This window comes from Xenia sp. Carnegie-2017, unplaced genomic scaffold (assembly GCF_021976095.1).
Source record: "Xenia sp. Carnegie-2017 unplaced genomic scaffold, XeniaSp_v1 HiC_scaffold_22, whole genome shotgun sequence".
Lineage (NCBI taxonomy): Eukaryota > Metazoa > Cnidaria > Anthozoa > Malacalcyonacea > Xeniidae > Xenia > Xenia sp. Carnegie-2017.
Window position 1 is genome coordinate 15,803,227 of NW_025813485.1, and position 12,778 is coordinate 15,816,004.

Genomic DNA, 12,778 nt, shown 5'->3' on the forward strand with positions numbered 1-12,778 from the left:
ACTAAACGTAATCTTGCTTGCTGGCATTGGTCATGAATGTTGGTCATCAACATGTGAGCTTACTTGTAGAATGGCAGTACTTACTTTAGACCTTGATAAAAATTTTACTGCCAATAGATACTTTTTGTTAGAAAATTTCCATTCAATGATAGACCATTTAAAGTAATAAATGCTTCAAATAGTTGGTCTAATATAAGCTTAGATTTACAATATTGTACCACTGGTATAATTTTGGTTGAGAAGTTTAGCAAAAATTGTGTACAATCAAGGCAAAGAAATAGAATTTTCAAAAAACAATGTTTAAATTGGCACAATCCCAATCATCGAGTCAGGCACAAACATCATCTCAGACTGCTTAAAATTATACAATATCTTAGATAAAGATGAATACAAACATCTGATTGTAAAACAGCATTTGATTAAAGAGTAAAAAACAGGAATGCTGCAAATAAGTAATTGACATTTGACACTTGGAAACAAAAATATATTTTACAACTCCTACCTTGTACAATATCGTGTCAGAAAACAATTCATAAACAATGTGAAATACATAATTTTAAATCCTTCTCTGATCTACTTTCACAATATTACTCTATTTCCTAACACCAACCGAAACCTCAAACATAAACCCAACCCAAACCATAACTCCATCCCTAATCCTAAATCCAACCCTGATATCCACCCTAACCCTAAGTTAAACATTTAAACTAGCCTTACTCAATTATGGTTAAACTGTCAGTTTTATGGTTTCCACATATTAGATCCCTGTAGTAAAATTGAAGACTTGATAAGGACACAGTGGTTTGACCACTGTATAATCGTATCAATAACTATCTCTACCTAAGTATTAAATGTTACATAAATTAAATGAGTAAAATTACTTACCTGTTGTGAATAATTAATGACATTATCGTAACAATTTCATCCTCATTGTTAACAAAAAGTTTTCAGTAGAGATCCAAACTTGTTACAAATAGACAAATTTCACCATGAAAAGTCATTAATTTTGTCATTTCAATTGTTTGTCACTGTTTTATAATAATAATTAATAATAATTAACTAAGTTATCAAAATAGGTTGAAGTTTTGTTTGTCATTAACATAAATATTTTGACTCACTCAATTTCCATACACCACCATAATAGAATTCAACAAATTTTAAATTTAAAACATAGGACACATTGTTTATGTTTGTTGATGTGCTGTGTTAGAAAATGGTACTAACAATTTTGAATGACTTTGTGAAGTGAAGACTAGGAACATATAGCCAACATAATTTTAAAGCCAGCTGGGCAACTCATAATTGAAATTATGTAATGATATTTTTCAAACTCTTTCTGTGAAAGATTTCACATTATTTAAGGGTGTCAATTTTACATTTTATACCATATCATCACTGATCCAAACGGCACATTTTATTTTTGGATTCATTATGCTCCCTGATTTGCAATCAAATGCACGGGAAAATTCTTTCGAGTTTGCTAGCACTCCTTGGACCCTTGAAAAATTTGATTTTATTATAAGTCTAAAATTTGATATCAAGGTCCGAATTAGCGCTTCGCAAGTCGCAAATTGCGAAGTGATTTCGATTTTGGCGAAATATTGCGAAGCAAATTTCGTAAAATTGCGAAGCTCATTTCGCATTTCTTGTTATTTAATGTAAATTTGCTTACTGAAAGCACTCTTTTTATAATGCTGTAATTGATGTGTTTTTATTATGCTTTGCGACCACTACCTAATTTTTAAAATACGTCAAAAGAAATATCAAATGATCAAATTTCTTGCACTATTTGCATAATTTCAAAGCGTTGGCCTCATGCGTTGGCCTCATTTACATCATGCCTCAGGAATGTGACTAACAGGAATTTATCCAAAAATGGTCGCAACTTTTTAAAAAACGTCGCTATCAATTGTAATATGAAACTTAACATTTTCAATATTATCTGAAAACGCGAAGTGACAAAGTCACAAACTAATACACACTGCATACGTTAACGATGGCGAAGCAAAAGACTGTAGAAAATTGGGAGCGAGATTTAAACGTTAAATTGATCAAAAGTCTTAGTACAGATAAGAAAAAAGTAGAAGCGTTAAAATGTTCTGTCTGTGGAATTCTCCTCAACAATTTCTTCAATAGCTGGTTTTGCAAGCATGGATAGATGGGACAACATCTGTCAAATTAGATAGCTTGAAGAAACATGTCCAAGGTAAAGCACATCAACATGCAAAATGTCTTTTGATCAGAAGTCCTTGGGCGAAACTTTTGGCGCAAATTGTTGAACGATCTCCAATTGGAAGAGATTTGATGAAAATGGAAGAGAATGACAGGAAAGTAATGATTACTCGTTTCAACACTGCCTACTATTTAGCCACTTCAGAAAGACCCTATAGCGATAGTGAGGGCATCATTACGTTAAACGAAATGAACGGAATGATTCGCAGTTCCAAATTCCAAAACGAGCGTGCTATGGCAAACATCACTGATTCAATTGCTGACAAACTCAAGCAGAAGCTGATGTCTGAATTGAAGAAAACACGCTATTTTTCTTTGTTGACCGACGGCAGCACTGACAAAGGCGTTTCTGAACAGGAAGTTTTGTATCTCCTTTTTATAAGCAGTGAAGGTAAATGAAATACACTGAACTGAATTATTTCGATTCTTGTCTTTAGACGCGTTATTTCTATTCCTTCAATGGACAGGTATCCCTCAAAAAAGGTTTTTAGCAATTGAATCACCTACATCAACAAGTGCAGATGGCCTTAAGAAGATGATACAGGATTGCTTTTCCCGGTTTCTCATGAACAATTTCCCAAGACAACTGGCAGCGCTAAACGTGGATGGAGCTTCGGTAAATTTGGGTAGCATAAACGGACTTGCAGCCAAACTTCGCAAAGACTCACCATGGCTGCTTACTATTCATTGCTTCAACCATCGCCTTGAACTGGCTGTTAAAGACGCATTTAAAGAACAGGTATGGTGTCACAACAGTTACACTTCTTTTGTTTAAGATGTTGAATTTCAGAATAATGTGTTCATAATATATACATTCCTCATTTAATCAGAACTTGACGAAGTGGATGAGCTCCTGACTAAATTGTATTACTTGTACCAAAAGTCGGCAAAGCGCTATCGCGAATTGAAGGGATTCGGCGAGATTTTCGAAAAGAGCATAGCAAAGCCAGCCAAAGCCTTTGGAACGAGATGGATCACCCACAAGTTGAAAGCCATGGAGACCTTTGTTGCCAATTATGGCGCATACATGCTACACATTGAGTCATTGTCCAAAACAGATTCGGTGCCAGCAAAAAGAGAAGAATTGAAGGGTTTTTTTGTCAAAATGGACGTATGCAAAGTATCCTATGCTGATGACAGTATACATTGACATTTTGACGCCTTTGAAGGTAATTAGTATAACGCTTCAATGTTCAGATTTGCTGTCTCATCACAACATATATAATCTGGTGCAAAATTAAGAGTTGTGACTTTTATTTTAGGTTCTTAGCCTGGGATTCCAAAGGAAGTTCACGACCCTGTTAAAGCGGTGAAGCGCATTAATGAATTTGAGTGGACCATGGTCAAACTAAAAGAATTTATCAATAAATGCGTTCAGGACGACTCCGAAAAACTTATTAATTTTACACGGTTTTTGAAGAAGTGCGAAGACACAACGTCCGACGACGGTAAGTAATTGATGAATGAGTCCCTGACTTTACGTACGCTTGAAATGCTTTTTTACACAGTAGAACCTCACCAACCTTTGACAAAACGTCAAAAAATTACCAGGCATCAAGTGGAAGAACTTGAAGACGATGAAGATGAAGCAGGTACTTTTAAATGTTATAATTAGTGTTTTGTAAATGTAATACTTTACGTCGTAACATTGCCTTTTCTGTTTCTGAAGATGTTTTTTACCAAAAAATAAAGCTAAAAGGGTTTAATGCGTCCCGGAGGAAAGAAAGAAAACTTATGAAAAATTATTAATGCAGTGTCTAGGAGTGTGCAAGGAAGATTTGAAGAGTTCCGAGAAAGTGCGAAAGAGTTTCGACGCTCAGCTAAGAATTGGTGAAGAAGGATGCCCGCTAGCTGAATTCATTGCGGAGGAAGCTCTCAATATTGGCTAGAAAAGATTAGACGCCCAAATGGTACAAAACTACAAAAGAATCCAGCAGAAAAGCAATCAAAGTCAGCGTCATCTACAAACGTTGTTGATATTGCAGCAGCTACACTTTCCGATTTGGAAGAGAACGAATGCGAGGATTTTAGTTTATAGTTTTAAAATTAATAAAAATATTGGCGTAATCATGTGCATTGTAAAATTGCAAGAGGAAAGTAAATCGGTGGGGACGATCGGAACGGGCGGGTCGGTAGGAACTTATTCGAAAAAAGTTGCGAAGCAATTTTTTTGCGATAATTCGGACCTTGGATATACAATCACAATGACCTCTACTGCACAAATAAAAGTTGTAGATTTATGTTATCTAATTTTGCATTATTGTCTTCACCTTAATGTTTCGTCTGAATGCGGATCTGTTAGAGTTGCAAGATAATCTTGTGTTGGCCTACTGTTGCTGCAGTATCCCTAAACATCGTAAATATATTGAATTATTTTGGAAATTTTTTCGTAATTTTATCGATAAGAATTATTTTTAAATGTGTTTACTTGTGCAAATGCTACATAAAATAGTTGTTCATTTGTGAAATTTAAACCAGGTAGTGTCATATCGTTGTTTTCATTTGACCAATTGAAATATGCCTAAAGAAATCGGCAAATGATAATCATGTCATCTTGCGTGTCACCTTGAGAAAATAATCGACGAAGTTTACTCCTTCGTTATTGTTTAGAATATGTGTAAAACCAACATCCTTTAGGTATAAATACCGTTTGTGAAGCTCTGAAACCTCCGTTATCAGCGATATTTTCTCCAAGAGTAAGTTTTCCGTTCAACTGAAAGAAAATATGATTGAAATCATCATTTTAAGAGCAATTATCTTTAATATAATTTTGTAGTTTTTTCTCACCTTATATGCACCTTTAACTTTGTAATTATTGTATTGCTTTTCTATGCAGTCTGCTCTTTTCTTGAAATGTTTTAAAGAATTTGATCCCCACCAATTTTTAGTTAGCTCTCCATATTTGTTAAACTTTCGCCCTAAACAAAATGGGAAAAAATCGAAAATAAACATTCCAAGTGAGAAGTGGATGTTTTGAAATTTTAAATGATTTTGAAAAATTATGAATAATTGAACTAAAGCTGTAAGGAATAAGATCACATCAAATAGTTATTTTCAATTCATTCTATTTTTCAAACCAGACCTTGCAATCATTGAAAACGACAAGCAACGACATAAATCAGCCGTAAAAGACACACCTACCTGTATTATCAAAACCATGCGTTAATTCATGTCCGAGAATTGTTCCTATAGCACCATACATCATTGCCCTAAAAACAATTTTTAAAATCCTCGTAACATTGAGTGAAGAAATTCTATGAACTCATGAATAATGTAATAACGAATTAGAAGATAATATACAAATAATATACCAAATTCTGTTAACACTCATTGTTAAAATTGTTGTTAAACAGTTAGTATTATGATGATGACCCCAAATTTCTTTTAAAAATTTTACCTTGGTCCTTTAATTCCATGAAAAAATGGGGGCTGCAATATTCCTGCGGGAATTACTGGAAAAAACAATGTTTTTTATAACCGTGCAAATAATAATTTCAACGTTTACGAAAAAAATTATAATTGGATTTGTGTATATGAATGGATTTACCCATTTCGTTTTCATTAAAGCTATACATAGCATTGATTGTTTGTGGGTCAAGCGGCCACCTATAAAACATAATCATATCGAAGTTAAAATATTTTTACATGCTTAGGGCGCAGTTTGAAAAGAAAATTGAAACATACTCTTCCTTGTCGACTTTCTTGCGAAGCTTTTTTAACATTCGTTGATGCGACATTTTCAATAAAGCTATTTTGTTTTCAAATAGTGTGTCTACTTTGAAATTCACCTTAAAACACGAATAGAGTTTTGTGATGTAGTGATGCAGGTTTCAAAGTCCGTTTACTAAGATATAAGTTCATGTAAATAGAAATGTAAAATAAACCATTACAAACCTTATCGTACTTTTGCAACCTCTTCATGAACTTGTTCTTTTATCATAATAATTGGGATAACCAACTTGATCTCGCATTGTGCCTGCCTAAAGAGAATATACACTCTGTTTCTTTATTTATCATGCGTAACTTAATTTATTTTCTCTATTTATAGACTCTCTTCGAATTATCTCCCTCTTGAAAGATTGTAAAGATTACCCAGCCTCTTTATCCCTTTCTCTAAGTAAATTAAGAAATAACTGGAAAGGCAATCCACGGATTATACAAAATGCAAATTATTTTGTTTTTCAACAAACAAATATGCACTTGCTGGATTGAGTCTTTAAACAAATACAAATACGACATTGAAGCATGTATTGCATTATGCGCGAGCAATTTTACTCAAAAAATTAGTCAGCACCAAGTCTCTTTTACTCCCGACCCCCCCCTTCCTTCTCGTCAAGTAATTTCCCTCTTAAAAAGTAGCAGAAATTTATAACCCCCCACATGGTTAAGTGGAATAAATATGGTGTTTGTGTTTTTAAGGTGTTTATGAGATTAGTTTTTTTTATATTTTTACACACCTTATCTTGTACAGCGTCAATCGTTAATTTATCCATCCATTTTAGCCCATTAACGTTTTCTTGAAAAGCCTTTCGTATGTTTACTATCATATCTTTGGCCTAAATTCGTGAAAAGGACGATCGTTTTTGACAGATGACTTGATAATGAATACTGAATGCTAATGGAAATGATTATCCTTGGTTCGTGGAATTTTTATACCTGGAGGTAAAGCTAGTCTATTGTTTAATTTTATTCACTCATTGTTAAACATTATTAAACAGGTTTACACACACATACTTCACGTTTCTTTTCTTTATTGAAATATTTTTTACTGTAAGCCTCGCCAATAATGTCGCCAAGATAATCGTTTGTCATAGATACACATGTTTTCCATCGTTTTTTCTCGCCTTTTGATCCCATCACTTTGTTCGTGTAATCAATGCGTATATTTCGGAATTTCTTGGAAAGATTTGGAATTTCGTCTTGTATGACATTCCAGACAACATAGTTTGAAAGAACCCTACAATGAATTGCGTGTAAAAACAGTTTTTAATAATAGGCAGAAAAATTTCTTTTTGTACTTACTCTTTTGACGAATCCTCAGTGATATTTCCAAATTTTTTAAGATATGGAAGTGTTGGAACAATAATTTGCTCATTCTCCGTAATTTCTGTGATGTTTCCAAAAATGTTTTGAATATGTTGTTTCCATGGAAACTGTAAAAAACGAAGTAACTGTTCTCCGTGTTGATGAAAATGATTTAGTCTATTATGAAACTTTTGACTGGCTAAAACTGTCTAAGGAGGTGGTGGTAGTAATGATATTGGTAGTATTGGTTGTGATAGTGGAGGCAATTGTAATGGTAGTGATGGTGATAGTAATGGTAGTGATGGTATAGTAATGGTAGTGATGGTGATAGTAGTGGTAGTGATGGTGATAGTAATGGTAGTGATGGTGATAGTAATGGTAGTGATGGTGATAGTAATGGTAGTGATGGTGATAGTAATGGTAGTGATGGTGATAGTAATGGTAGTGATGGTGATAGTAGTGGTATAGTAATGGTAGTGATGGTGATAGTAATGGTGGTGATAGTAATGGTAGTGAATGGTAGTGATGGTGATAGTAATGGTAGTGATGGTGATAGTAATGGTAGTGATGGTGATAGTAATGGTAGTGATGGTGATAGTAGTGGTAGTGATGGTGATAGTAATGGTAGTTGCGATGGTAGTGGTGATTGGGGGAGGGTGTTTTTGTATATTCAGCTGCGCCCGACTGACTTCTTTTGAAAGCCGAATCACTTTTTAAAGAAGTCCGTAAAGCACAACTGAATATATTAATTTACTACCCCCCTCCCTCCCCCCCAATTTTACGTTCCAGCTACGGCCGTGGTGATTTTCATTGTTAAACTCTGAACTGCATCAAAAAAACATGTTTTATGTGATGCAGTTATACAAATAAATAATCACCCAACTCAATTACCTGTGGTACTTCAGCAGCTAACTGCTTCATTGTCATTTCTTTAAACCACGTTTCTGTTTTATCTGCGCTTGCTACACTGATCTAAATAAGTTTTCTAAAAAGCTGAGCGTCAAAAGAGAAATGGAGTTCGGGTTTTTTGTATGAATACCTTTGCTAGCTTCGTCTCAAATTCTATCAGCTCTTTCGCTTGTCTTTCTGCTTTGAGTTTTTCTGTTCCCAACGCAACAGCAACATCGATCATGAATTCCTTGTATGCTTTAACGATCTGTTGATTTCGGTAAAAAAGTTAGTTGAAGTAGCCGCTTCTTTAATTAAACTTTGGAATTTTATAGCTATTTTTTGTGTTTTACCTTTTTGTTATCAAAGTAAACTTCGCGTGAAAGACTGGGACCCGCTTGATCTATCTATATAGTAAAATATTGTTTGTTTGTACACGAGTCACACGTTTGTAATTTGAACAGTATTCAACGTTTAAAATATAGTTTGATGCGTATTATGTAGCTGGGATAATCTAATAATAATGTAGTTTAGCTAATGTATGAATAACAAACGGACATTTAGATTATTTTACATTTTATAATTTTTATATGTAAGTTTAGAATGCGGTACATGTGTGAACATAAGAATGAAGAGGTCGTTGTTTGCACTTGACTCAAAATTTCTTTACTAATTTTTATTTTTTGCAAACGAAGGGCTGTAAGTTCATTGTTATGTTAATATTGATCAACATTAAAATTATTATTTCAAAATTATTATTAATGTCTTTTCATAATTATTACATCATGTTTTCTTGTTCTTCAACATCCTGTATCTCATATAAGTGGAAATATTTTATGAGTTTAAGCGTCAATAAACTCTGCACGAAATCATTTTCTTACGTCATGAACACATGGATGCAATTTAGCTATGACAAATTCTTGGCTTGTCGTCCTTTGACTACTTTCCCAATTTTTATCATTCTAAAGTATCTACAAGGAATCTGTCATTTGGCCGGAAGAAGAATTTGGCGTAAACAAATTAAGACGCATATTATCTTTAAATGCTTATACGATGATTATCTTGTTAAAGTCAAGAACTATCAATAGTCATAAAAATAATCCAGAATACCTTCTAAGATCAAATTTAATTCTTTCAATCAATCCTATTTATAATAATAGATTACTGCATGGTTGGTGAGTGCGTACGATTTTTATGCACGCGTTGAGGATTGAAAAGCGTAATAAACTTGCGTAGGTATTTATTTTGTTGATTGAGAGGAGTATTGTCTATGCTTCGAAAGTCGTGTTTCGACGATGAAAATTACAGAAGAAATGTAGACATGTCCTGCTGTTTGTATCGTTTTTCCTTACATTTATATCGAATTCGCTTACGGATAGTGTCTTGGCAAATTGCAAAGCCATTAATAAATGAAATGAAAATGATTGTTTTTGTTTTCTTTAATTTTAATACCACTGTGTGACTTTAATCTTAATGTTGTTCGCCATTCGTAATAAAACCATAAATGGATAAATCTTTATGTGCATTTTGTTACTAGTGAAAAAAATGATAAATCCAATCAGAATGCAGATACGACGTTTTTCACAAATGAAGAAAATGATATGTCCAATCAGGTTCTCGTAAATTTTAGACATATGATTTTTATTTCACCGTTTTTTTGCGCATAAATTTCAATACTCGTATATGATAATACTAGTTATATAATAATTCTATAATAATATAAAAGACAAAAATTGTAACCTTTACAGAAAAGCAAGTTTCCATTGTTGAAAAATATAAGTCGTACCTCCCGTCTTACCTCTAAAATATGTCTTGTATTATTGCGTGGATCGTTGCTGACATACACTGAAAATAATGGACCTCCTGCAGAAGAATATTTCTTTTGAACTTTAAGTATTGTCTCTCTAAGGCTCCATGTTTTTTCGTTCCAATGTTGAGCATCAAATAAAGGAGATGAACCAACATCACGAATTAAATTGACCAGAGGTTGAGCTCCTAATTTATCAGCGCTTTTTAAATTCATACAAGATTTATAGAATATTTTTGCCTTCTCTTGGTATTTATTTGTAACTTTTTCAGTATTTTCTTCGATGATTTTTCTTAGTGCCTTTTCAACTTCACTGTTTAGTTTAGCAAACGTTGAAAATGTTGATGATGTTTTAGGAATAGGATTTTTTTCAATCCAGCCACCACAGGCAAATTCATAAAAATTCTCACAAGGATCAATTAATGTATTCATTGATTTCTTCACGTAATTTGCAATTTTATTGCATTCCTTACTCTTGCAAACTTTTGTGTTGCGAAATTTTAATGAACGCTGAATCGCTCCTCCGGTGCTCAGAAGTTCATCAGATCGTGGATGTTTACTAGAACGGATAAAAACCTGTACAATACAAACTAACAAAACTAAAAACAAAATGACAGAGATTTGGTAGTTTCTTCTGTGTGACATGTCTTGGAATTTTAGCACTGTTGTCCTATCCTTTGGGAACAATGTTTCTCCATGAAAACTAAATGTTATAATTAAAAAGATTTTCAATGTATGTGTAAAATTGCTGTGAAAACTTGTGAACTCTGAAGTTTATAGCAGGTTAAACTTACATCATTATTCATTCTACCTGTTTCTTCGTATTTGATCATTCTTAAATATATAAATTTATTCAAATGTTTGTTAAATAATGCTAATGATAATATGGTGTTATATGCTGGTAGACGTTTTTAACTGCGTCTTTACTGAGTATATAGGAAGACATTTTTAATTAAATTTTGAACGCGAAATCGTGGAATGAATCAATTTTAACGATTGAATGACAATTTAGCATCAATTCAAGTTCTTGGGTATACAAAACAAATTTTAAATGTCGATAAACGTATTTTCCTTTACAGAGCGTTGGATTTTATAGAAAAAAAAGTAAAACACTTTGTACAGAGCAACATATATAAATACATATTGTATTACTTAAATCCATAGCATTAATTTGTATGTTTAAGTTGCTAAACATTAATATTGATTGAATTTTGTTGATCAAATATAATGCTAAAACATAACGACGAAAATCTTTCGTCATGTAATACGGCTAGCTAACTGCTTCAGAAATATTTTTTGTCTTTGTTTGTAAATATATGAAACTAAATCTAAATTTTTAATCCAATGAAGTTCTTACTACAATCACGTGATTCCGTGATTTTTCAAACAAAAAATGAAGAGGATAACAACAAACTCTTCGACAACATTTATTAATCTCATTATTCTACACTTCACATTTCTTTCAATTATAATTCACAGAAGTAGGTTGTCTACTAAGGAAGATTTTTTCTTCACTGCTGTTTTTCAAATTTCCTGTCTGTAAAAGGACTGCTACGTTTTGTGCACGTGGGAACGAAATGTCACGTGATGAAAGTATATTCAAGGTCAGCAAGACGCGAACTGAGTCGTTACTGTTCCAAAATAAAAGTTTGCAGATGTTGGTATTAGAAGTCTGAATTTGTACCCAGAAATTATTATAAGTTCATTTGTGTTTTTAATGATCAAGTACGCTTTGGTTATTTAAATGGTCGCATAACAATTTACTTTTGGTTGAGGAAAAATAAAAAGTAAACATTTAGTCTAGCTCCTTTATAAATGTTTTCTGTAGAATGCAAGCACATTGTAATCAATGAACAATTTATCTAATCTTTTATGCTATAGTTTTTTATATTATATATATTTCTTTATATTCCATGTTTCTCTATACTCTATCGCCCGTATTCTAAAAGCTCACTCACACTCAAGGAGTGGAGCTTCAAAATCTCTTCAGAATTAATCGAAGAACCCAATTTCACTCAACTGATTGCTTGATTTGAATTATTTAGAAGAAAATCTTGCTATATATGCAGAAATGACTTTCTCAATGGTTAGACAAAGTGTAATATTTATATCGCACTCAATGACTGTGAGTGTGAGTGAACTTTTAGAATACGGACATATGTTTCTCTATATTCTATATTTAACATATAGATTACGAGCTCGATATTTACTTTAAGATGATAGAAAGACGAATATTGCATCATGAAAATCGAGAGCGAGTAATGTAATTGTTTTATGAGAATCATATAACTAGTATTCCTAAAGTGAAGTCTTATAGTTCTCCTTAATTTTTTTGTTTTATGCATTGTTCGTTGTGTTGTTATTTTATATGATTCTGCTAATTTTGTATACTCTGTGTTCTCTTAATACCTGTCGTTACCATACTTATCACATTGGTGGTGAGGTTCAGGCATGGGCAACCTAGCCTAAGTTTTGGGCAACCTAGCTTAAGTTTTGGGTTTCGTGGAGTTCAGGTTCTGCATAGAATAACTTGCATTCTAGACCTGATTGCCATATGCATGCCTTCACTTTATCACATTGATGACAATTCGATGGAACTGTTGGAAGACATACAGACAGAAGCAAAAATCAATTTCGCAGGACGTTCTGCTTACGAATGCGTTGAATAATGTATACCTTCCTACTTCATTTGGTCCCAGGCCGCAACTGGTTCCTCCAATATTAACCTTGGTTTCTATATAACCATATTATATTCTGTAGTTCTCTCCATTTTATGTTTCTCTCTAGTCCATGTTTCTTTATATGTGCACGTGATTGGAGAAATTG

The 12,778-nt window shown here is 33.1% G+C and overlaps 1 protein-coding gene across 1 annotated transcript; it reads right to left on the reverse strand.

Annotated features, from left to right (window-relative positions):
• Window positions 1-1,018: 1,018 nt before the first annotated feature.
• On the reverse strand, window positions 1,019-10,728 carry LOC124445898 (neprilysin-4-like). The gene is given in 18 exon segments (XM_046996682.1): window positions 1,019-1,497; window positions 4,503-4,579; window positions 4,661-4,753; window positions 4,880-4,945; window positions 5,020-5,150; window positions 5,374-5,441; window positions 5,630-5,684; window positions 5,780-5,838; window positions 5,917-6,020; window positions 6,127-6,161; window positions 6,164-6,212; window positions 6,690-6,788; window positions 6,967-7,189; window positions 7,255-7,385; window positions 8,149-8,229; window positions 8,297-8,413; window positions 8,499-8,552; window positions 9,944-10,728. Coding segments are annotated over 18 exon segments (2,214 nt in total). The 5' UTR covers window positions 10,598-10,728; the 3' UTR covers window positions 1,019-1,379.
• Between the last annotated feature and the right edge of the window lie 2,050 nt (window positions 10,729-12,778).